This window comes from Callorhinus ursinus, unplaced genomic scaffold (assembly GCF_003265705.2).
Source record: "Callorhinus ursinus isolate GAN/ISIS: 27379988/994484 unplaced genomic scaffold, GSC_fseal_2.0 scaffold5, whole genome shotgun sequence".
NCBI lineage: Eukaryota > Metazoa > Chordata > Mammalia > Carnivora > Otariidae > Callorhinus > Callorhinus ursinus.
Window position 1 is genome coordinate 72,404,734 of NW_027397067.1, and position 27,084 is coordinate 72,431,817.

The following is a 27,084-nucleotide window of genomic DNA, read 5'->3' on the forward strand; positions in this document are numbered from 1 at the left end:
CAAATTAGATAATCTGGATGAAATGGATGCATTACTAGAGATGTATCAAGTACCAAAACTGAACCAGGAAGAAAGAGAAAACCTGAACAGACCTATAACCACTAAGGAAATTGAAGCAGTCATCAAAAACCTCCCAACAAACAAAAGCCCAGGGCCAGATGGTTTCCCAGGGGAGTTCTACCAAACATTTAAAGAAGAATTAATACCTAGTCTTTTGAAACTGTTCCAAAAAATAGAATTGGAAGGAAAACTTCCAAACTCATTTTATGAGGCCACCATTACCTTGATCCCAAAACCAAAGACCCCATCAGAAAGGAGACTTACAGACCAATGTCCTTGAACATGGATGCAAAAATTCTCACCAAAATACTAGCCAATAGGATCCAACAGTACATTAAAAGGATTATTCACCATGACCAAGTGGGATTTATCCCCGGGCTGCAAGGTTGGTTTAACATCTGCAAATCACTCAATGTGACACAATAAGCTTATATGTTCTTTCTAATAAAAGAAAGAACAAGAACCATAGGATCCTCTCAGTAGATGCAGAAAAAGCATCTGACAAAGTACAGCATCCTTTCTTGATCAAAACTCTTCAGAGTATAAGGATAGAGCATACATACCTCAATATCATAAAAGCCATCTTTGAAAAACCCACAGTAAATATCATTCTCAATGGGGAAAAACGGAGAGCTTTCCCCCTAAGGTCAGGAACACGGCAAGGATGTCCACTATCACCACTGCTATTCAACATAGTATTAGAAGTCCTAGCCACAGCAATCAGACAACAAAAAGACATAAAAGGCATCCGAATCGGCAAAGACGTCAACCTCTCACTCTTGGCAGATGATATGATACTTTATGTGGAGAACCCAAAAGACTCCACCCCAAAACTGCTAGAACTCATCCAGGAATTCAGTAATGTGGCAGGATATAAAATCAAGGCACAGAAATCAGTGGCATTCCTATACACCAACAACAAGACAGAAGAAAGAGAAATTAAGGCGTCGATCCCATTTACAATTGCACCCAAAACCATAAGATTCCTAGGAATAAATCTAACCAAAGAGGCAACGAATCTGTACTCAGAAAACTATAAAATACCCATGAAAGAAATTGAGGAAGACACAAAGAAATGGAAAAACGTTCCATGCTTATGGATTGGAAGAACAAATATTGTGAAGATGTCAATGCTACCTAGAGCAATCTACACATTCAATGCAATCCCCATCAAAATACCATCCACCTTTTTCAAAGAAATGGAACAAATAATCCTAAAATTTGTATGGAACCAGAAAAGACCCCGAATAGCCAGAGGACTATTGAGAAAGAAAAGCAAACCTGGTGGCATCACAATTCCGGACTTCAAGCTCTATTACAAAGCTGTCATCATCAAGACAGCATGGTACTGGCACAAAAACAGACCCATAGATCAATGGAACAGAATCGAGAGCCCAGAAATGGACCCTCAACTCTATGGTCAACTCATCTTCGACAAAGCAGGAAAGAATGTCCAATGGAAAAAAGATAGTCTCTTCAACAAACGGTGTTGGGAACATTGGACAGCCACATGCAGAAGAATGAACCTGGAGCACTTCCTAACACCACACACAAAAATAGACTCCAAATGGTTGAAAGACCTCAATGTGAGACAGGAGTCCATCAAAATCCTAGAGGAGAACACAGGCAGCAACCTCTTCGACCTCAGCTGCAGCAACTTCTTCCTAGAAACATTGCCAAAGGCAAGGGAAGCAAGGGAAAAATGAACTATTGGGACTTCATCAAGATAAAAAGGTTTTGCACAGCAAAGGAAACAGTCCCCAAAACCAAAAGACAACCGACAGAATGGGAGAAGATATTTGCAAATGACATATCAGATAAAGGGCTAGCATCCAAAATCTATAAAGAACTTATCAAACTCAACACCCAAAGAGCAAATAATCCAATCGAGAAATGGGCAAAAGACATGAACAGACATTTTTCCAAAGAAGACATCCAAATAGCCAACAGACACATGAAAAAGTGCTCAACATCACTCAGCAACAGGGAAATCCAAATCAAAACCTCAATGAGATACTACCTCACACCAGTCAGAATGGCTAAAATTAACAAGTCAGGAAATGACAGGATATTGGCAGGGATGCGGAGAAAGGGGAACCCTCCTACACTGTTGGTGGGAATGCAAACTGGTGCAGCCACTCCAGAAAATAGTATGGAGGTGCCTCAAAAAGTTGAAAATAGAGCTACCATAGGACCCAGCAATTACACTTCTGAGTGTTTATCCCAAAGACACAAATGTAGGGACCCGAAGGGGTACGTGCAACCTGACGTTTATAGCAGGAATGTCCACAATAGCCAAACTATGGATAGAGCGAAGATGTCCATCGACAGATGAATGGATAAAGAAGATGTGGTATATATATACAGTGGAATATTATGCAGCCATCAAAAGGAATGAAATCTTGCCATTTGTGATGATGTGGACGGAAATGGAAGGTATTAAGCTGAGTGAAATAAGTCAATCAGAGAAAGACGTGTATCATAAGACCTCATTGATATGAGGAATTCTTAATCTCAGGAAACAAATTGAGGGTTGCTGGAGTGGTAGGGGGTGGGAAGGATGGGGTGGCTGGGTGATAGACATTGGGTAGGGTATGTGTTATGGTGATTGCTGTGAAGTGTGCAAGACTGTTGAATCACAGATCTGTACCTCTGAAACAAATAACACCTTATATGTTTAAGAAAAAAAAAAGGGCGATAGCATGAAGGGAAAAATGAAGGGGGGGAAACCGGAGGGGGAGACGAACCATGAGAGACTATGGACTCTGAGAAACAAACTGGGGGTTCTAGAGGGGAGGGGGGTGGGAGGATGGGTTAGCCTGGTGATGGGTATTAAAGAGGGCACATTCTGCGTGGAGCACTGGGTGTTATACACAAACAATGAATCATGGAACACTACCTCAAAAGCTAATGATGTAATGCATGGTGATTAACATAACATAATAAAAAAAAAGTAAAAAAAGTGTCTTTCTCAAAAAAAAATATAAATAAAAAATGGGAACACTAAGATGATGATCCTGACAGATGTTACACTGGGGTAGGGCTCTCAGATGTGAATTAGTCACATGTCTCACCTCTCAGAAGAACCAGCTGAGAAATAGACAGCTGAAGTATACAGGAATCATAATAGACACTGGTCTTGCTGGCAAAGGGATTGGGACTGTGGCTGCAAAGTGAGTGAACATGGGGTTCTATGCCTTATTTCTGTACTGGCTACAGATCTCCAGCCAAAGAGAGGGCAGCTGGGCCACTGTGGGGCTCACTGCCTCGGTGCGCTAACTGTGGGGAGAAAAGTAGCCTGCAGGAGTGGGCTCCCTGTTGGAGGAGAGGATCCTCATTGTCACTCCACAAAGAGACCTGGAAAATAAACACATTACACAGGAATCCTCCTCTCTGTAAGATGGACAGGGACAAGAATAGATGGAGAGAAAACTGTGGATCATGCTTCATTCATTTCCATGAGGTGTCATATGGTTGCAGTGTCTCTGATTTCATAGATCATAAAGAAAATGCAAAGACAGCTTCTTTCTCAAGAGGAACCTCAGGGTGAAGTGCCTACCGGTGGCTAGACCAGTTCACACTAGTTAGAAACTGGTTAACACCCATTAGAAAGCTAACCAGTGTGGGAGGGCTTAAACAAGATTAGAAAAAGAAATTCAGGGACAGTTAGTACATATATGGTAGAGACAGCATCAACAGGAATTGGTGCCACAGTTGATTCGGACGGATCAGGTCAAAAAAAAAATGTGTCATATCAGAAGAAAGTACATTTTGGGAGTGGTGAGAGGATCCTGAACAGGTGGAGGCAGTGATACCATGCAGATGAAGCTGCCCAGCAGGATACTGATGATGGGCATGGGGAGCTCAGAAAAGAACATGGTGTTAGAGATACTGATGTGGAACAATCCAGAAGTGATGGTTGAAGTCACGATAACTCACCACAGGAGAGACAAGAGACAAGAACGGTGGTTCAATGGCTATTTAAATTTATTAAAATTTAATAATCAATTGCTCAGTCACACTAACCACACGGCACATTCTACACTGTGGTCCTATGTGGCTGGTGGTTTCTGGATGATACAGCTCTAAAATTTTCCCATCATCACAGGAACTGGACAACAGAGTTGCAGAGCATTATATATTGGGGGAAGATGGTGACTGGAATAACGTTTCACTCTTTATCCCCAAAATACCTGAGGGAAATGAAAGTGAAACCATGAGAAGAAATGAAATGACGCTATGACAAAAATAGCATGGAGATGGAGAAACTTGCAAGAGTCAGATAATCAAGAAGATGCCTTGAAGTGAGATTTACTTTTTTAAATTCGAGGCACAACTCTGCCAAGGCTGAAGTCATTTATGTGAAGGAATAACAGAAGGAGAAGCTGGACCGGAAGATCAGGAAGATGGAGTTGCTAACTGCCAAAGAGAGGTTGGACTCCTGGTTTTGGAGGACAAAGACCCTGGACACCGTAGCACGAGAGGAGAGGATTTCCCAGATCTATTTATTCACAGGTAGTTCTGCATGAAAGACTACTGGGAAAACACAATGACAGCACTCATGATTATGGTCATTGTCTCTGCTTTTCTTCCCAGCTTGGGCTTCTCCCTTTCTGGATCCAGAGCGATTGTGAGGCACACAACTTAAACATATATCCAATCTGCAATGAGTTTACAGTGTAGAAGGAAAAATAAAGCGAGAGCACAGCAGAATGGAGAAGGAGATTAACGCCATAAAGAAATACACACATACACACACACATACGTACACACACACAACACTCATGGAAGTCACAGTTGGGGAGAAAAGAGAGGCTCTTTGTGGAGGAGGTGACATCTGAGCCAAGTGTTTAGTGATGAAAGGAGTGTTGGACCAGGAAGGGAGAAGAGCAGAAGCAAAGGCACGAGTGTAAAAAGGTAAGAAGAATGTTTAGGAGAACAAGAATATTCCAGTATACACTAGAGAACAGTTAATATGAAATCATTAATAAAAGATAAGGATGAGCATGGCGGACAGTACATGGGTAGTCCTAAATGCAATAGATGGAAAACAGTAGAAAAATGACTTGATGATAGGAGACTCAAGAGGTTTTTTGGAATATAATGGGAAGACAGCAAGTTGGAGCAGAAAATCCAAATATTTTGAGATTCTGGCATTTTCAGGTCAACTTTAAATGAATGAATAAATGAATGAACGAATGACAAGGCACTGCCTTACTTGGTTATCTGTAACTTTAAAAACAATTCTGTAGGGCACAAATATGAGCCAAACACCTCAGAACTCAAGTAGGAAACCTAACTTTCTCACCCAAACTATTGTCCTAACCACTAGTTTATACCAATGTTGTCTAACGAAGACGTTTAAGTTAAACAGAATTGCTTTAAAACAGCTAAAACATCTGCTGCATTTAATAATAATCTTCCTGCTGCTGCAACATATGGCATCACAGAAACTTTATTCCAGTGCACCCGGAGCTTCTGAGACACCTCGAAATGCCAGGATTACCATAAGCGGGTTTCGGTAATTCTCAAACTAAAAGAAAAACAATTAATTCATTTTAATATTTAAAATAAACATGGGCCACTGGATCATTTGGGAGGAGAAATGGGATTTCAGTAACTACAATAATTAGAATTCAGCTCCCCAAAGATAGATGTTCTAAGATTCAGCTTCTAGATGGAAAATTCCCCTAACAGGTCTGTGTAAGACATGTGTTCAGGCTGTCCCAGTCTATCCTGAATTGGGTAAGTGTCCTCCCCCAACCGTTATTCATGGGGGTCACAAGGAGCACAAAGTCCCTTTCCTTTTACATAGGAGAATTATTACAACACAACCCTCGCTTAGGTAAAAATAAGGCCAGGAGCCAAAGTTTGAATTCAATATAACTGAGTTAAATAGACATTAATCAGAAGATCTTATATTCCAGCCATTGTGCTGGGTAAATGCCAGGAGAATCAGATGAATTGGAAAGAGCAGGTGCCTCTAAGTAGTCTGTACTGGCCATGGAGGATAGAGAGACACTCAGGCTAGCAAATGTCATAAAGTGTGACAGGCTCTATAACAGAGTTAACTTTAAAGCATGCTGGAAGCAGGAGCAAAGCATTTCCATACAACTTGGAAAGATGAAAAGCAAGCCTCATGGAGGAAGGGATCCTGGTGCAGAATTTTCAGGGTGAAGACATTAGGAGGGAGGTGGGCTTTCCAGGCCGAGAGAACCACAGACCACGGGGCCATCGAAGAGCAGTTCAGGGAGCTGATGGTCCTATGGTATTGCAAGAATGGAGAGGGAGTGGAGAAGAATCTGGGGAGAGACAATGGGGGCTAGAAGGTGGAGGGCTGTTGGGCCCCATGTGGGGGTTTGGATTTTGTCTGGGAGGGAACGTGGCCACTGAAGGGTTTTCTTGCAGACAAGAGTGACATCAATGTCATTATCATCACAGCATCCTCTTTCATATAGCTTGAGTATATCCCCTGCCTCGGTTAATTTCATCCTTAACCCTCACCACAACCCTTGGAGGAAGGCAAAATCATCATGCTCATCTTAAACCGACAAAGTCAAGGTCTCCCAAGGGAATAGTTTACATACATTTCCAAGGCCAGGAAGCAAAGAAAATAGGATTGGAATCCAGATCTTCCAAACATTGAAGGTTTAGCTCTTAACCTCTATCTCATACTGGCTCTAAACCAGACCAGGGATTTGGAAAGAACAGATTGGAGGAAGAGAAGCTGGAGACCAAGAGACCAGCTAGATGTTTAGTATGTGCTGTGCTGGTTACAACTGGGGATAAAATTATTTTTAAAAAAGGCAATGCCCTTGCCTCCCCAAAGGAAAGAGCCAATATGTGCTCAACCTCTTGATGCCAATCTAAATGAAACATGTCAAAATTTGGATCCATTCAGTAGTTTCTGCCTGGCACTGTGCCGTGGCTATGGGAAGGAAAGATGTTGAGAACCACCTTCAAGAAGCTAAAAACCTAGTTTGAAAGCAACTGATTTCTGTGCATTGATTTTGTATCAGTTGCTTTCTTATACACTAACAATGCAACTGTAGAAAGAGAAATTAGAGAAAGGATTCCATTTGCAATAGCACAAAAAATCCTTAAGATACCTCGGAATAAACCTAACCAAAGAGGTAAAGAATCTATACTCTAGGAACTACAGAACACTCATGAAAGAAATTGAAGAAGACACAAAAAGATGGAAAAACATTCCATGCTCATGGATTGGAAGAATAAACATTGTTAAAATGTCTATGCTACCCAGAGCAATCTATACCTTCAATGCCATCACAATCAAAATTCCAATGATGTTTTTCAGAGTGCTGGAACAAACAATCCTAAAATTTGTGTGGAATCAGAAAAGACCCCAAATCGCCAAGGAAATGTTGAAAAAGAAAAACAGAGCTGGGGGCAACACGTTGCCCGATTTCAATCTATATTACAAAGCAGTGCTCACCAAGACAGCATGGTACTGCACAAAAACAGACATATAGACCAATGGAACAGAATAGAGAGCCCAGATATGGACCCTCAACTCTATGGTCAAATAATCTTCGACAAAGCAGGAAAAAATATGCAATGGAAAAAAGAGTCTCTTCAATAAATGGTGCTGGGAAAATTGGACAGCTATATACAGAAGAATGAAACTCGGCCATTCTCTACCACCATACACAAAGAAAAACTCAAAATGGATGAAAGACCTCAATGTGAGACAGGAATCCATCAAAATCCTAGAGGAGAATATAGGCAGTAACCTTTTTGACATCGGCCACAGCAACGTCTTTCAAGATACATCTCCAAAGGCTAGTGAGACAAAAGCAAAAATGAACTTTTGGGACTTCATCAAGATAAAAAGCTTCTGCACAGCAAAGGAAACAGTCAACAAAACAAAGAGGCAACCCACAGAATGGGAGAAGAGATTTGCAAATGACGCTACAGATAAAGGGCTGGTATCCAAGATCTATAAAGAACTCAAACTCGACACCCAAAAAACAAATGATCAAGTCAAAAAATGGGCAGAAGATATGAAAAGACACTTCTCTGAAGAAGACATACAAATGGCTAACAGACACATGAAAAAATGTTCATCATTATTAGCCATCAGGGAAATTCAAATCAAAACCACATTGAGATACCACCTTACACCAGTTAGAATGGCAAAAATGGACAAGGCAAGAAACAACAAGTGTTGGAGAGGTTGTGGAGAAAGGGGAACCCTCTTATACTGTTGGTGGGAATGCAAGTTGGTACAGCCACTTTGGAAAACAGTGTGGAGGTGCCTCAAAAAATTAAAAACAGAGCTACCCTATGACCCAGCAATTGCACTACTGGATATTTGTCCCAAAGACACACATGTAGTGAAAAGAAGGGCCATATGCACCCCAATGTTCATAGCAGTAATGTCCGCAATAGCCAAACTGTGGAAAGAGCTGAGATGTCCTTCAGCAGACGAATGGATAAAGACGATGTGGTCCATATATACAATGGAATATTACTCAGCCATCAGAAAGGATGAATACCCAACTTTTACATCCACATGGATGGGACTGGAGGAGATGATGCTAAGTGAAAGAAGTCAAGCAGAGAAAGTCAATGATCATATGGTTTCACTTATTTGTGGAACACGAGGAACAGCAGGGAGGACATTAGGAGAAGGAAGGGAAAAACGAAGGGCGCATAATTGGAGGGAGGGACGAACCATGAGAGACTATGGACTCTGAGAAACAAACTGAGGGTTTTAGAGGGGAGGGGGGAGGGGGACGGGTTAGCCCGGTGATGGGTATTGAGAAGGGCGTGTACTGCATGGAGCACTGGGTGTTATACGCAAACAATGAATCGTGGATCACTACATCAAAGTAAAATAAAATAAAATAAAATGCAAAACAACCCCAAAACCTTCTTTGAAGAGACCTACCTGCTTGCTCTCAATGATAGACCCACACACCCAACCTCAGGTTATCCCAGGAAAAAGCCTCTTTCCCTTGGCCTCAAGCATATCATCATACTATGGGACCTGCCAAGCAAGAGGGCTCATGTGCCACTTAGCCTCTAACTACTGCTTGGCAATTTTCTTTGGAAAAATTATTGGTAACCACCATTAAATACTGACAATCTCGGTCATTTTATAATCATCCATTCCATGCTGGTTTTCAGGAACTGCTGGTGGGCTATATAGAGGAATGAGCCATGGGTCACTCTTAAGGGGTCAGTTACCTTAACAGGGTAACAGGCATGCAGTGATCGAGGTCCAGTGTTCCATGGTGGAACAGAGGTGGGCAACAGATTTTCATCATTTTGGTATGCCCAGCAGGGAGCTATGTCAGTGCATAGTTAACACTCAATAAATATATACTGAATGGAAAATGAGCACAGTGGTATGCCACTGAAGAAAGTACGTAACTTTGCTAGGGTGTCGAGGACACCTACTTTCCCATGTTGCTGTCATCAGTATCTTTGCTAATTCTTTCTTCCCTCTCTTCCAATAATAAAGTTCTATTCATCCTCCAGGCCCACTCCAGAGTGCAGACTGGGACTGACTTGTCTCTGTAACCCCACCAAGAATGGATGGAGAGTAAATAGAGAATGATGGGAGAAGTCATCATGGGAGTGCTCATAACTGTCCCAACAAACTGTGTTCTCCCTTCTTTCAGGTTGTTTGTATGGTTAGACCCTTATGTAGCAATCTTCACTGCTTCTTCCGCTGAGCTAAATCCTACTCATACAGCAACTCAGGCATCATTTCTTTTAGGTAGGCTTCCATCAGCCTGCTTCAGCCTGCTTCTAGGTTTGAGGCATCTGGGTAGCCATCCTTTTCCATACCTGGTAACCTCTGGAAGACCAGGAACCAAGTGCTAGTCACTGTTATGTTCCCAATGTCCAGTAAAGTTCATGGCACATAATAGGTTCTCAAATAAATTAATTCATGATTGAACAAAGTATGTCATTTAAATATTTCCTTTGTAGCCTACCATGAAATAAAGCCAGGTCTTGAAAAATCCCACAAAACCTGAATGTTTATGTGCAATAAGCCCTCCTAATTCTATACTTTTATAGGTACCAAAAAATGCGGTTTAGTCTCCTCTGGGATAATTTCCCAAGGAAAAAGGATCCGCTGTCACTCAGGCCCTTATAGCGTCTCTTTTGCAGGGTACAGAATTTCTAACAATTATGGTATTATAATTAGCTCTGATAAGAGGTAAATGGGATTGGATTTGTTAATGACACACGATATTTTAACAGATATGGAGCCTAATGCTGAGCTCTGACCGCTGGAAACCAAAGTCAAACCACCATCCTGATTTCCCTCCAAATGAGTTAACTTTCACTTGGGGTTTCAAGTGAGACAAGCCAATCCATAATGTGTTCTCATAGGAGTCCTCCTGGCATTGAACTCTGTTGGCTGACTCATAGAAATCATTCTGCACAATCATGCTAATAGAAACTTCACTGAGCTGCAAGAGCACTACATACATTACTTCTCATTAAGATGCCTCTTCAGGAAGGGTATTATCATTCCCATGCTACAGATGGAAAAACTAAAGCTCAGAGCTTGCTTGAGCTCACTAAGACAGTAACTAATTCACCAAAGATGTCAAATCCTGAGCAGTCTCATTGGAAAGCCTTCTCTGCCCGTCTACCACTGAGGAAGTTCTCAGAGACAACAGAGACCTTAAGCAGAGACCACATGTCAAAGGAAAGGAACCTTAGCATTGAATGATACAGAGCGAGCTAGCTTAGCTACTGCCTCTGGGGGCAGGGCATGGTCAATATACCAGAAACACGTTATTATAATGGTGAGCACAGGGCTATAACAACTTATAGCATATTTTGCTGTATATTTAGAACAAAGAGTATTCCACCAAAAGACAGTTTTTTCTTTTAATGAGGCTGACTTACACATTTTTTTAGGATTTTATTATTGAGAGACAGAGAGAGAGAGGAAGGGAGGGGTAGAGGGAGAGGGAGAGAAAAACCCAAGCAGACTCTGCACTAAGCATGCAGCCTGACGCAGGGATTGATCTCACTACCCTGAAATCATGACCTGAGCTGACACCCAAGAGTTGGTTTCTCAACTAACTGACCTACCGAGGTGCCCCCTGACTTATAATTTTGTATTGACTTATACACCTTATCTCACTTGAGGGAAACACAAAGCTGGAAAGAAAGATCCTGCCCCATGTATGGATGAGGAACCAGAACAGGGAGTTCACTGGTTTTGGTGACCCCACCAGAGGGTAAGACGGCTGTGGATGAACTCTAGCGACTGTTCCTACATTCCAGCTGTCACTTGTTCTTCTCCCTGTATAGTATCCTTTCCTTCCTTGTTCCATCAGCTTAAAAAAAATAAAGCTTATCTAAAGGACGGAGGAAGGTCCTTCTGGCATGTGGGATGACTACATCACAGGGACTCCAAGACACTCAACTTGAAGGACGGGAAAAGAAAAGTCTTATGGGTATGATAAAGCAATCATTTGTAGGACCTCCAATATTTCATAAACATTAAATAAAAGCCTGAGCTTCCCAGACATCTCACCCACAATTGCCGTTCTCATTGCAATAGGGCATCAAGAACAGTCAAATAAATTATTAATGCAGCAGTATTCTCTGAATTGGCAGGCATCCCATGGAAAGAGTGACGTGCCAGTCTGGCAACTGTTCTGTTTTGCTGAGGAACAAAACATTTTATCCTGGGAGATGCTGGTGTTGATTGCACAAGGTGATTTCAAGTTATTTTTCTAAATTATTTTATAGGGATATTCAGGACAATTATAATAAATCTATTATGAGGTTGCGTAAGTATTCCAGAAATTAATTTAAAAAATTTCCTAGCTCTGATTCCTGTGAAGTCCACGTAGGGTCTGGAAATTCAGTAGTTTTCTCTGTGCCCCTGGCAATGACATATGGCAGTGGGACTTGAGTTTTGGCCCATCCATGATCACACAGACCTGGCTTCACTCACTTCAAAGATCCATGTTTTACTGATGATTTGATCAAATTAAGCTGAAGACAATGTGGCACTTTTTGGTAGTTTCTCAAACTATTATGGCATAAAGCTTAATATAACAAGTGTGTATCTAGAGATGAGAGCCTTGGGTGATAAAACTAATATATCTGTTGAGCATAGAATTCCCAAGAGCATATATATTTAGGAGATTATATGTTGATTCCATAACCAATTTTTTCCATATATTCCTGCTACCCCTCTTTGAAAACTGCAATCAGAGGCAAAGATAGGCATGAATTTTGAATATCACATGAATAATTTTCATGGGGCAAATCTTTATTTTTTGAAAGCTGATTTCATTTTGGGGAAACATATAATTTAGGGCCAAAGCTATTTTTTAAATCCTTTTAACAACTACCCAATCGGGATGTCCAAGAATCTTCATTTCGATCTCTTCAAACTGAAAACACCTGGTCTCTGACCCAACACAACCTGTTTTCCCTACTGCATCCCCTTCCTAGGATTGGTATCATGTTCCACAAAATTTGTTGTGTTCTGGAATCTCTTCTGAAAATCAGGATGAGGTATAAGGAACTACACATGTACAAGATTCTTCCATAGGCTTATTATGATTTGGTATGTAATGAAAATATTTATTTCAAATAAGAGTTCACAGTTTCAAAAAAAGAGGGTCAAAAATGAGAATGCTAATGGTTTTTAGGAACCATGGCCTTGTTCGCAAACACAGATGTCAAAGTGTCAGAAATGCACTTGGTGACAAATCATTTTATTTCTTGTAGACAACATTTAATCGAATGTGGGAAACAAGACCAACCTGCTTTGAGCTATAAGTTTAACATAACTATTTTAGACTCTGGAATCCATGACACAAACCTGAAGAAAACACTTGAAGTCAGGATGTGCTTGGGGAGGAAAAAAGTTCCATGTAACTCAGACACTAGGCCTTTCCAATTGGTACCTGTCTTTGGTTTTCCGTCTCCAGGCGTAGCCTGGCCTCCACACACCTCCGCGTCTCCAGGAAGGCTTGGCGCTGGGCCCGGTCTGACAGGTAGCTGATGAAGATTCCAGCTGTGTTCATACACATGAATAACACTGCCTGGGCCACAACCTAAAACACATTTGCAAACATAGGCTGGTCAGATGATTAAAACAAGAGCTGTTTGGAGACAAAGAGGAAAACATAAAGAAAGATTTCCAAGGTAAATCTTAAGGTAGTAACCCAAACATTTAGCATCAGCCTAATAGAACCATTTGGGTCATGGGTGAAATGTCAGCCCCCCCCATTGGCCTTTCCATCCAATTTAAAGCTTTTCATACTGCAAGTGTGGATTTGAACGTGAATTGGAAACTTGAGGTTAGATAGGAGAACTTCTCTCTCTCACTCTGCCTTACCTCTCCCCCTTCACTAGCTGAAGTTTTTAGCCTTCTAAATGGTTGGAGGAGCAGGTCAGAAGAAGGGAAAAGAACTAGTAAGAAATAGTTAATAGTACTACTATTATATCTAGTAGCTCTTACAACTTTTTTCGATGATACAGAAGTAAATATACTAGCAATGAATGCAAAAAAGTCTTAGCAGAGAAATAGAAACCATGCACACAAAATGAAAATTCTAGAAGCAGAAAACACAACACTGAAAATTAAAACAGTCACTGGAGGATAGTAATAGGATAATGTAAATGACAGAAGAAAAAAACCAATAAATTTAAAGATAAATCAATAAGCCAAGAATAACCTTGAAAGCAGTCAGAGAAAATGTTACAGACAGGGGACATGCCCTCTAGTTATGATAATGATTTTCAGGTAAATAAAAAAGGAAGACATTACTAAAATACACTGAAATGAGGGGCACCCGGGTGCCTCAGTTGGTCCAGCATCTGACTCGTGGTTTCAGCTCAGATCATGATCTCAGGGTTGTGAGATGGAGGACTGCATAGGCTCACACTCAGTGTGGAGTCTGCTTGAGGTTCTCTCTTTCCCTCTCCCTCTGCCCCTCCCTCTGCTCATACTCTCTAAATAAATAATAAATAAAATCTTAAAAAAATAATAAAATACACTGAAAAGTTTGAAAGTCGAAACAAAATAAAGCTGGTTTTGCTGTGTAAATACTATATGAAAGAGAACTGAAGGAAAAAAACATTACTAGCGATAAATAAGGTCACTATATAATGTTAAGAGCTTTAATTCACCAGAAAGATCTAAAAATTATGAACTTGAGCACATTTAGCAACATAGCTCAGAATACACAATGCCAAGTGTAACATAAGTCTATGGCATTATTTACGAACCTATCATCACAGTGATCTATTTTTTACACAATGTTCAGCAGTTAACAGATCGAACAGATTAAAAAAATCAGCAAAGACAGAGACAACTTAAGTATCACATACAACTAACAAACTTGAAATGGAATACAGTATGCAACAACTAGATGGTACAAATTCTTTTTAGGCACTTATTGAATATTTATAAATAGGATTTTATGATAAAACTTGAAGGTAGTCTCGGCAAATTTCAAAGAATTAGTAGCATATAACTATAGTCAATTACTACACTAAAATCAATTTACAAAGACAACATCATGTGTTTGGAAATTAAAAATATTCCTAAATAACTCATGGATCTAAGAATATATCATAATGGAAAAAAGGTATAGTTAAAGAATAATATGAAAATACTACTGAACAAAATTTAGTAGTCCTCACAGAGGAATATATAGTAATAAATGCTTTATTTTTTTAAAAAACTGAAAATCAATGTGCTAGCCATTCAACTTAAGGATTTAGCAAAAAACAAAAAGCAGAATAAATCCAAAGTATGTAGAAGGAAAAAAAATAATAAAACAGGAGCAAAAATAAAAGCAAATATACAATAAAGAAAAATATATAAATAAAGTCAAAAGTTCCTTTTCTGAAGAGACTAAGAAAGGATAACAATTCTTATAAGCTTAATTTAAAAGAAAGAGAGAAAAGGTCCAAATAAGCAATATTAAGAATAGGAAATGTGACAAAGATATTGCAGAAATCAATAGGTAATAAGAATATGTTATGAAGTTTAATGCTACAAAAAATCTGAGATGGAATTGGTGTATTTCTCAAAATACATCTTTACCAGAACTGACTCAAGGAAAAGGAGAAAAAGTCAATAAAAGGAACCATAATTAAAAATCTTTTCACAAGGAAAGCAATGGGCCCAGATGCCCTCATTGGAACATTTTATAAATAACTGTGGAAGAAATAATTTAAATATTTCATGTCTCTTCCAGAGAACAAAAAATTGCAAACTCAGTTTATAAGGCTGACATAACCTTGATACCAAAACCGGTATGGTTGGTGGATAAGTAAATCTCACTCATGAACATGGAGAGAAATTACTACATGTGATATTAGCAAATCAAATCCATCAACGTATAGAAAAAATACTTCAAGTTGACAACAGGGAATTTCTCCCAGAAATCCAATGATGGTTTAAAATTATCAACTCAACTAATGTAATTCACATTTATAACTTTTAAAAAACGTATAATCATTCCATTGAGATGAAACAGCATTGATGAAATTCAGTATGTTTTCATTAAAAGAAAAACCTGAGATTAAAAATAAACTTTCTTAATCATTATGCAGAATATGTACAGAAACAAAACCAAAAATACCTAAAGCAAACATCCTGCTCAATGGAAAAAGGTTCAAGAGCATTTGTTTAAAGACCAGGGTAGCAGTTACCATCAAATGTATTCAACACCATTCTCGAATTCTAGCCATCTCAATAGGACAAACACAGAAACAAAATAAAAATGATAGTTTGGAAAGGAAGAAATATACTTTCATTTTTTGCAGATGATTATCCATGTGGAATATCCAAAAATATCTACAGAAAAATGACTAAAATTAATAATAATTTAGCAAAGATGCTGGATATAAAATCAAAATAAAATGTCAATTGCATTTCTATGCACCCATAACAAACAGAAAGAAATGAATTTAGTGGAGAAAATAATGGGATTTAATTTAAAATAATCAAATAAGACCTACATAGATGGAGGGTTATATACCATGTTATGGATAGGAAAGAATTGCTCCAGGAAAGTTCTCAAATCTCAGTAGGTATTTTTACCCCCAGTGGAATTCAAGATGATTCTAAAATTTATATGGAAGGGCAAAGGGTCAAAAATACAAAAGATATTCTTAAAGAAGAACAAAATAGAAAGAGTTGTGATACCAGATATTGAGACTTATTATAATGTTTCAGCAATTAAAACATCATGGTATTGATATAGGTATCCAAAAATTGACCAGTGGATGTCAACAGAGAACCCAGAAACACAAAGGCACAAAGTTTGGGCACCACAGGTCTAAGGAGAAAAAAGGGATTTTCAACAAAGGGTACCAGAACAGTTTGTTATCCAGTTAGAAACTAGAGTAAAAGTAAACCCCTGCCTAATACCACCCATGGAAACACACTGCAGGTGGGTTAAAGTCTTCACTACGAAAGACAAAAATATTAAAGACAATCTAGGAGAATATTTTTACCACCTTGATAGATTTTTATAATAAACCACAGGAGCACCTGGGTGGCTCAGTCATTTAAGCATCTGCCTTTGGCTCAGGTCATGATCTCAGGGTCCTGGGATCGAACCCCAAGTCAGGCTCCCTGCTCAGCGGGAAGTCTGCTTCTCCCTCTCACTCTGCCCCTCCCCCCCCGGCTCATGCACTCTCTCTCTCTCGCTCTCTCCTTCTCTCTCTCTCAAATAACTAAAAATCTTTAAAAAATAAAAATAAATAAAGCACAAAGAATACAAACTAGAAAGAACAGAGGAGTATATTTGATTAAAGAATTTCTATACATTCAAAGACACCACAAATAAAATTGAAAGAAAAAAACTACTCACAAACTAAGAAAAGATATTTGTGATACTTATAACCACCAAGAATTAATTTTAGCTTATAAGAACTTGTACAAATGTATAAGAAAACATAAACAATCCTATAGAACACAAGGGCAAAAGATAAACAGATATTTCAAAGACAAGAAAAGACAAATATGAAACTGAGTGCAACCATCTAGGAACTCTAAGTTAAAGTCCACACCCATTCCACACTTACTAGGTTGGCTCCAAAAAGAAAATATATAGTGGAGCATCATCAAATTGTCAAGGATGCCAGTGGGAATGTGAAATGATGCAACTACTTTGACTTTACACATTACTATTTAATTTGCGCCACTCCAGAACTTCACCTTTTCACTCCACAGCCACCTTTGCATGTGTGGCCAGGAGACATATCCAGGAATGTCTGGAATAGCGTTCTTCATAAGGGCTTGAAACTGGAAATACTCTGAATGTCCACCAATAGTGGAATAGATACATATTCTGTGATGAATTAAAACAATGAAATACTACTGAGCATTGAAAATATATGAACTATCGCTGCATGCATCCAAATGGATAAGTACAGAAAATAATAATATTTTAAAAGGTATAATCCAGTGACATAGAGATAAAAGCAATAAAACTAGACAATATATTGCTTATGGACACATGAGATAGCATCTGATGGCATTTTTTTCCCTTACCCATCAAATTGTCAATGATCAAAAATTTGATGACATACTCCTCTGGAGAGGTTGTGGGATCAAGTCATTTCATGCCTAGTTGTTGAAGATATGAATTTCACAATGCCTATCAAAGTTGACAATATTCATGCTTATCAGCCCAGTGATTCCACTTCAATGGACTTATAAATATGACTACCAGGTGTTAGCATCAAAGGATAACACAGCATCATTTACATGTAATTAGAAAGAACGTAAATGCTCATGAACAGAGGACTGGTTAAATTATAAGGCCATACAACTAGATCATATGCTGAAAAAACCAAGTTGATTTTCTGTATATGAGTGCTGAACATTCTCCAGTATATACTGCTAGGTGGGGGGAAAGAGCAAAGGTCTAACATTTGTTCTCATTTTTATATGCACAGACTCCTTCAGTAAGGCAGTGGGTAATTCTGGGGACAGAAACTGAAGTCTGGTTTATAATACCTACCTTTTATATTTTGAATATGTGCATGTAGTACCTATCCCAATGCATGGATTTTTAAAAAGATTGATAAATTTATTGCTAAAAATGAGAAAAATGCGAACTCCTCATCGTGACAATAAAGCCTGCTTGATCATCTTCAAGGTCATTTCATACCATTTCTCCCCTTACTCATTTTGTTCCAACCAACAACCTGGTTTAGTTTCTATTCTTCCAATAGGCCTGTCCCACCTCTGGGTTATTATTAATGTTGTTTTTTGTGCCTGAGACACACTTCCCCATATTTCTTGCCTAGCTGATTCCTCTTATCCTTTGTTCTCGATTTTATTATTGTTTTTTTTTCAAAGAGATGCTCCCTGATCACTACATCAAAGTAGGAGTTGCCTGTTATTCTTTGTTCCTGCACACTGTGCACTTATCACAGATTGTAATTGTGTATTTATTTGCTTGGTTGGCTGTCTGATGCCTGTCACGCTGGATTATTAGTTCTAATAATGCAAGGATGGTGCTCATTTTAGACATTGATTGACACCTAGTACCTAGCATAGTGGATGTGCTTAGCAGAGTACCTGTTTAAGTGCTCAGCAACCACTAAGTACTAAATATATTTGCTGAATGGATAAACAGCTTTCCTATGTACCACTAATCATCATTTACAAGATATGATGAGACGGTGATCTTATTCACAAGAGCAATGATAATGTAAAACACCAAAGAATATCCTTGACAATAACAATAGCAAATGTGTGAGAGCTGGGGGTAGGGGGGGAGTAACTAAAGTATGCAACGTTACAGAGGATAAAGGAGGGAGGTATTTCTAGTAAAGGGATGCTATTATCAACTATGTAAATGTGCCCGAATCACTTTATAGCTTCAATATTATACTCCCAAGTGGAAGCCAGTGCAGCCGGTTAAGCGCCCGACTCTTGGGTTTGGCTCAGGTCATGATCTCAGGGTCATGAGATCAAGCCCCCAATCGGGCTTGCGCTCAGAGGGGAGTCTGCTTGAGATTTTCTCTTTCCCTCTGCCCCATGCCCCCATGCCCTCTCTCTCTCTAAATTGAATACATAAATCTTTTAAAAAAAATAATGCATGAGTTAGAATACCAAAGACATTTTTACAAAAGGGATTTGGAAGTGGGGAACGTGGGGGGCTTGCCCAGCCAAAAGGTAATACAAATCATCATGCTCCAGTAAGTAAAATTCTGTGGCAGTAGAAAAAATCTCAACTGAAAAATTATTAGAATAAAATGGAGTACACCACCCAGAAATAGACAAAAGAGAAGACAACGAGTTTTTATTACGATACATATAGCTCAACAATTCGGTGGGAAAAATAACTGTCAGTAAAGGGACTGACTATTGGTCAACTACGGGAAAAAAGATTGAAGGTCATCTCATGATATATATGCATATAGATGCCAGTGGATTAAAGAGTTACATGTGGAAAATGAGCCAGTCAGCACAAAAGCATGACCCAAATCTCAAATTAAATATAACTAAAATTTTTTAAATTAAAAGAACCTGATCATCTTTGAAGTAGAAAGCAAATTGGCAACATGTTGCAAAGTTTTACTCATTTCTTTTGACCCTCTGGCCCAACTTTTGGTTATCTATTTGAAGGAAATAATCAGGTATAGGACCAGAAACTTCTGTTAAGGGATTTTCACTGAAGCTTTCTTATGGAGAGAAAAAGAAAATTGCATATTTTTACCATTGGGGAAATGGCTGAATGCATTGGAGATGTGCATACACAAAAGAACATAAAATCACAGGAAAATATTTAATGGCATGAGCCAATTTGTATGATACATTAAGTAAAATGTAATTTTACTTTAATTCAAAACTTTTAAGATTAAATCTAAATTAACTTCAATTTTAAAAGCTTTAATTTAAAACTTTTCAATTTAAAGCTGTGTTAAAACACAAACCTATAAATCCAATGTAATCCTCATGCTTAAAATAAAAGGAAATATATATGTGTACACATGTATAAAAGGAAATGCATATATATATGTATATATATATAATATATATATATATATTTGCAGGTGTATGTGCTTGCCTATGTGTAAATGTGTGCATATATGTGCGTGTGTTGAAATAGGACAAACTCACTTGCGAAGATCTAACAAGATGGCACCAGGGAAACAAAAGCTGAGGAGAGACAATGGTGCAGAGGTGCTGGAGGAGAACAGAGCCCAGAAGCACACACTCCTATATGGACTTGATTCTTAGTAACTGACTTCCCAAATATCTTTACTGCTGCATTTCAGCATCAACTAAGTACCCCCCCAAACCCTACATTGTTCAATAAGTTATTGTTCCTTTTTATAACTAAATTTTATGAAAGAAATACTTTTCCACTGTGGCAGCTGCAGATCTGTGGGTCCATGGAGGAGCGGCATATATTGTGACAACTCTTTTGGATTGGTCATATTCTGTAATCCTCCAAACTACCTAATTCTACCTAGGTCCCTGTGAGACCCCTCTGTAAGCCACCTCTGCCCTGGAGCTGACATGTTAAGTGTGAGATGCTTAAGAAGCACTTGTTGATCAATGCTCTATTTTTCTACCTTTATAGATCTGTAAACTGCCATGGATAAGCCTTCCTAGCCCCTCGCTCCTATTAATAAATGTAACCATTCAAAATTATTTATGGAGCAAGTTCTACATCAGGTATGGTTTCATAAACTGGCAGTGCACAAAGCAGATAAATGCCTCCTCTCACTCTAGTAGTGGGAGACAGGCAATCAACAAATAAACCAGGAATATTTAATAAGTGGTGGTGGTGTGTGATAAATGCTATGACGAAAAATATAGCAGCATAAGCAGCATAGAAAGTGACAATGAGAGGTAGGACTGCTCATTCCTCGGGAGTTCAAAGATGTCCTCTCTGATACGAACACATCTGAGTAAAAACCTGAAAGAAGTGAGGCCATGAGTCATGAGGATATTTGGGAAGAACATTCCAGGCAGAGGGAATAGAAAAGTGCAGAGGCTCTGTGGCAGGAGAAGGAAGAAGCCCACTCCAGCCCAGCATGAAGCCCACTGTGGCTGCAGTGGAGAGGGGTGCGTGAGGGTGGGGACACATTTAGGAGCTGAGCTCTGAAGGGAACGAAGGGCCAAGCCTGGTAGGGTCTTGCACCATGAGAGGGATACAGGTATGTCCCTCTTTGAAAGTTCATGTTATGCTATTTCACTTTTACAAAAGACCTACATTAGCACCTGTTTTTGTTACCTGAAGGAAATCCGAAGAGGATTTTTGCTTTAGCCATATGTAAAAATAGTGTCCAACATTGGTATGTTACAGAAGCCACAGGCACCCCGAGCAGGGAGAGTGGCAATGCCCAGCTCCTTCCCAGGGACCACACGGCATCTCAGCAGCAACCGCCAGAGCTCTGTGTCTGGGAGCATCTGTCTTTTATCTCAACTTATTGTGTGCCTCCATTAGCCACACATGTACAAAGTAGACCAGAAAAGCCTATGAGGTGATTTTAGGGGTCTGGGAATGCTCAAAAAATTTTCCATATAAGTCAATGCTAATTGCTTCTTGGCTGTGCACCATTTTTGGCCTATGAGAAGTTTCCAAACTTCTAACTTCTCTTCCAAACTTCCAAACTTCCAAAGTGGAACTTTTGGAAAGCAGGGGAAACCTGCAATGATTTTTCTCTCCATGAGATGGGAAGGGAGCTCTGAGTTCTGGGGATTCAGAAGATGGGTTATCTTCCATGTTGTAAGGGTCATGCTGGCTACCAGGAACAGAACAGACTGCAGGAAGGGCAAGGCCAGAGGAAAGGAGACAAGCTGGAGGCCTCTTACAAAAGTTCCATTGGAAAGAGAGTTTGGCTCAGACCAGGGCAGCAATCATGCAGGCATTGTGATATGGCTGGACCTTGAATATGTCAAAGGAAGAGACAGCCCGATTTACAGATGGGTTTTGTGTAGAGTATCAGAAAAAGTCAGAGACCAAATGGCCTCCAGAAATACCATTACTGTGACTGCACAGGAGAAGCACCTGGGGGCTTACAAAGATGCCAGTCCTATGGGCCCTACTCAGACCTATTGGGTAAAAATACCTAACGATATGGCCGGAGAATCTTTCATTTTAGAAAGCTCACAAAATGATCTACAGCAGTAGGTCCACAGGCTGGCATAAGAGAATCTCTGCTTCAAAAAAATGGTCTGAAGATCACACATAGCAATACCTTTTGACCTCCTTTTTGGAGGACCTCCTTTTTGTAGGACCGCCAGCCTTACTAAATTCTGAACTCCCAGAGGGCAGAGGCCATGTCTGTTGTATCTCCATCTCTTATGCAGGGCCTAGGATCCTAGTGCTCAGCAAACACCTGTCCAGTCTGATTTGACACAGTCACAGGAGCAAATTCCAATCACCCACCGCTCTGGTCCAGTTTTGTAATCACTGGGAATAGGGAGGTGTCACTGAGGTAGGCAGCCCTCCACAACCTCATCCAGAACAGAACAAGTCCTCCCTACCTTCCCCCACAGCCTCCCCCAACCTCTGGCACTGGAAGGGTCCTCTGTGGGCCCCAGGTGCCTCCCTCCACCCCGGGGTGGTGACCACGTGTGGACACTGCTGTTTGAGGCCAGGAGGCTCAGAGATGGAAGGGCTCACAAAGTCGGCTTCCCCATTTGATACAGGATTTGCATTTTGTCACTGCAGAAAAAATCCACTGCTATTCATTGCCGAGTAGCTAGATGGGAGGTGGAGAAAGAGGACCGGGTCCCTGGGGCCTCACAACCAAAGTGTGTGCTTTCTGGTGCCACGGAGGATGCACTGCATTTTGTCTGTGGCTCACTTTGTACAGGAAACCTCACCATGGTCTACAGCCTAAGCTGCTGATGGCTGGAGGCGGCCTGCTTTATTAAGAACAGGGGAAAGAGGGGCGCCTGAGTGGCTCAGTTGGTTAAGTATCTGCCTTGGGCTCAGGTCATGATCCCAGAGTCCTGGGATCAAGCCCTGCATCGGGGTCCCTGCTCAGCAGGGAGCTTCTCTCTTTCCCTCTGCCTGCAGCTCTCCCTGCTTGTGCTCCCCCGACCCTCGTCAAATAACTAAATAAAATCTTAAAAAAAAAAAAAACGGGGAAAACCCTCCTTCCACTTGTTTCTGGGTCTTGAGAGAGCATCCACTCAAGTGCCGTTGTGTGTGTTTTCCAGTTCTGGAAAAGTGATTCTGTCCCTGGAGATAGTTTTATTTTTAAAACTTAGAAAGAAAATGAAGAAGAGATGTGTTGTAATCCCATAAGGATTGATTTATATTTGGATAATTTCCAATATTTTAATAGAAACCAGAAATTTAAAAGGTGTTACCCTGCAGCTTAATTTATATGAAATGCTGAAAACTAATTTTTAAAGGATTTCCACCTTGATTTGTCCTTTGCTTTAATGGTGCATCATAAATTTTGGAGGATATACAGGCTGAAATTGGGAGACTACCTAATCGCACGTATAACTTACTTTTTTGAGTTCATATTAAGCACAGGGTATCTTACCAAGTAATTTTCATACATGTTCTTACATAATCTCAATGGGGAAGGAAGTATTGTTATGTCCATATAAGGAGGCTGAAGTTCAGAGAGGTTAAGGAACTTGCCTAAGATTAAACAGCCCTCCCCGTGGTAGGGCAGGGAACTGAACGCAGGAAGTCTGACTTTGCGGGATCCAAGCAAGGGTTGGCCAGGACCTGAAGGAGACCTTGGATAGTCAGAAGAAATGGAGGCCTTTCAGGAGACTAGGGTAGAATTTAGCAACTAAATACTGCACCACGCATGAGGCATGTTGGATGTTTTGCCACATAATGGGCATAGGTGAACCATGCAGGTAGAGGCCTGGTATCTGCAGGTGAATGAGCCTGGCAGACGAGGGTCTGGCGTCCTTTTCTAATTGAAACCTAGCATTTGTTGAGCACTTAGTATATGCCAGGAATCGTCCTAAGTTCCTGGCAGGTTTTCATTCACGTAGACCCCACAAGAGCCCAATGCGGGAGGCACTGTTCATTCATTTGCTCGAGAGAACAGATGAAGCCAGCGGCAGAGCTTCACTGGCATCAGAACTTCTTGCACTTTGAACTACTGTGCCCTCCACCCTCCTCCCTGAGCCCGTTGCTGCACGAACACAAAGTTCACTTGAGCCACAAATGCAGACTCGGCACATGCATGGCAGACACTAGGGTTTGGCCATTTTTTGTGGCTCGGTTGCGAAGCCTGGAAAGGGGAAGGAACCGTGCAAGAGATGTGTGTGCCGTCCAGCAGGCTTGTTTTAACATAGTCCAGAAGCCATGTAAGTGGTTCTAGGACATAAAAGAGAGTCACCCAAGGCACGGAAAAGGCCTTCGAACACATCTTAAAAACGGTTGCTTAAATCGATTCAGAGATTCACGGAGCATTTGACTGTGAACCAGGCCCTGTGTTAGCCAGATGTCTGCATTCTTAACTCTTCTCCCGACAAAGATGTTCTAGGGCACCAGTTACCTCCATCCATAAATGTTAAAACCAAGACCCTGAGAGTAACTTGCCCAAAGGTTAGAAGATTCAAGAGCCGTGAGTAGCACCAGGCTCTTTAACCCCAACGCCCATGTTCCTGGCAAGCTGTGGCATGTTTTTACAAGTCCTTCTTACAACTGGAGAAATGTCCTCCTGTTTGGGCCTCTCTGCGTTTGGACTGAGGCTTGTCCTCATGGACAGTGATGGCTGCATCCTGGGCAGAGGGAGAAGCTGCAGAAGTGGGAAGCATGAATACGGGGCCGAATGATGAAAATAATACTCTCCACAATCCCCAGGGATATTCAGGTTTGGTGGAAGGGGGTCCTGACAAAGTGAGTGGGGCAGCTACCCACAAGAAGCTTTTGCACCTGCCTGGTGCTAGAGCTTCTGTAGCCAGAGGCCCGGATTTGCATATCTCATCTTCACCACTTACTAGGCTTATGACCTTAGGGAAGTCACCTTTTGCCTTTTTGGGCCTCAAGTTTCTCATCTGAACAATGGGAATAAAACTTCACCTTATAGAAGTAATGTATACATATGCATATCTGCATCTACATGTGTATATATGAAAGCACCTATAGCAGACATGCAACAAATGTTCTATATATATTTAAATATGAGGCCATCTTTTTTTCTAAATTCTCTTCTATGGTGTCACACAAACTTTTTTTCTGAATAAATGATACCTTACAAATTTTCTTCCTTCAGGTTAAGAAACACCCCAGAGAACCACAAAGTACTAAAATCTTTTGTATTTATGCTACTTTACAAAGAATGTTTATTTCCCATTATTTACTCTCAGAGAAGATAGTGGAGGTGGGGATTAGGGAGCCAACTCTGGAGTCAGAGTGGGCCTTAAATCACCATGTTCCCCCAGGGTGACCAAGGCAAACCATTCCCCTCACTAAGGGCCGGATACTAAACAGCTCAGTTTGTTGTTTGGTATAGAGCTCAGCAGCCTAGCCCAGTGATTAAGGATCTGGTCTCCCAATAATGCCACTTCCTTGTTGCATGACCTTGGCCTAGTTAGTTGATTTCTCTGGTCCTCCTATTTCCTCACCTGTAAAATAAGAATACCTTCCTAGAAATATCGTTGGTCAATTGATGAAAAGCAATTAGCAAAGGGCCTGTAGCACAGTAATTACTCAATGAGTATTGACTGTGGTTGTGGTGGTGGTCATTACTACTTTGTCATCTTTTATGTCACAGTGGTGACTCAGTGAGGGTCCAAGCGGGTAGGCAAACAGTCATGTCTATGTTTTGGAAAGATCACTCATGACGTGGCATGCAGAATGCGTACACCCAGGTTACACTCCTGTCTGTGAGGCTTTGGTGAAGAATGGCATGAAGAAAGGATTAGCTGATGGCATGGAGGAAGGATTAGCTGGATCCCCAGCAGTGGCTGAGCGAACGGGTGGGACAGACAGTGCAAGCAATATCCTCTGCCAGGGTCGTGGGCTCTCCCACAGCTGCCGGCCCGTGACCACGCTTCCTGCCTGCCCTTTATAAATAGTACACACGGAACTGGAAAAATAAATCATGAAGGGAACGGAATGAAGTTTAAAAAAAATATAACAGAGCCATCAAGTAGTGAACTTAAGTGAACATCTAGGAAAAAGATAAAAAAAAAAAAAAGTCCTGCTGAACTCAGTTAGCAAACAGTAAGAAGTCGCACAGACTGATGAAAAACCTCCATGAAAAACCTGACTTCCCCAACTGGTGTCCTGAGAAACGACAACATAATGAGGGGACAACGCAGTCTTTTCAGAAGACCACGAAAGAGAGAATTTTGAGAAAAAAAAATTAAAAGAATAACAGAACGGAGTTAGAAGACTTTTCTCACGGACTTAAAAAACTGATGTGAGGAAGAAGTAAAAATTGAAAAGGCTAACCACAGGAAAGACCGGAAGTGAGGAAAAATAAGTGGTTAAACCCCTTAAAACTGGACAAGGTACAAATTGACGAAGTCAATTGTTTCTTAAATAGGAGCTGGCTGCCCAAATTTTAAAGATAAACCATGCTCATGCAAAGCAGGTAAGATATTAACATGGTTACAATGTCTACTCCATTGTCCTCAAACAGATGAACAAGTAGCCCTAATTGTTCCAAGACGGTTTTGCAGCCTGAGGTGACTCCACCACTTAAAATCTCCTGTCCACCTCCTCATAAGGGGAGTTTAGAAGAACTTCTGTTTCCACGCCCCGATTGTGTACCAGACACTGTCCTTTGGCCTTCAAATGTGCCATTTTATAGACAATTCAGTAGCAATCCTGCTTGGTCTTATTAGCCCCCTTTCACAGAAAGGTGAGGCTCAGAGACATTAAGTAATTACCTGCGGTCGCAGAGATCAGAAGGGGTACCAGGGTGGCCAACTGTCCTGGCTTGCCTGGGACACAGAACTTAGTTTTAAAATCTAGACAGTCCTGGGAAAATCAGGAGGAGTTTTCATCCATGCTTTTCATCACAATCCACAAACTACGGGCCAGACAAATCAGTCCAGCCCCTGTTATTGTAGTGCTCATT

At 40.5% G+C, this 27,084-nt stretch overlaps 1 protein-coding gene across 1 annotated transcript in view; it reads right to left on the reverse strand.

Moving 5' to 3' along the window:
- ADCY8 (adenylate cyclase 8) overlaps positions 1-27,084 on the reverse strand; it is a 227,133-nt gene that overhangs the window by 167,301 nt on the left and 32,748 nt on the right. The window contains exon 2 of the mRNA XM_025871521.2: positions 12,984-13,133. Within this exon, the coding sequence (XP_025727306.1) occupies positions 12,984-13,133 (150 nt within the window). The remainder of the gene's footprint in view (positions 1-12,983; positions 13,134-27,084) is intronic.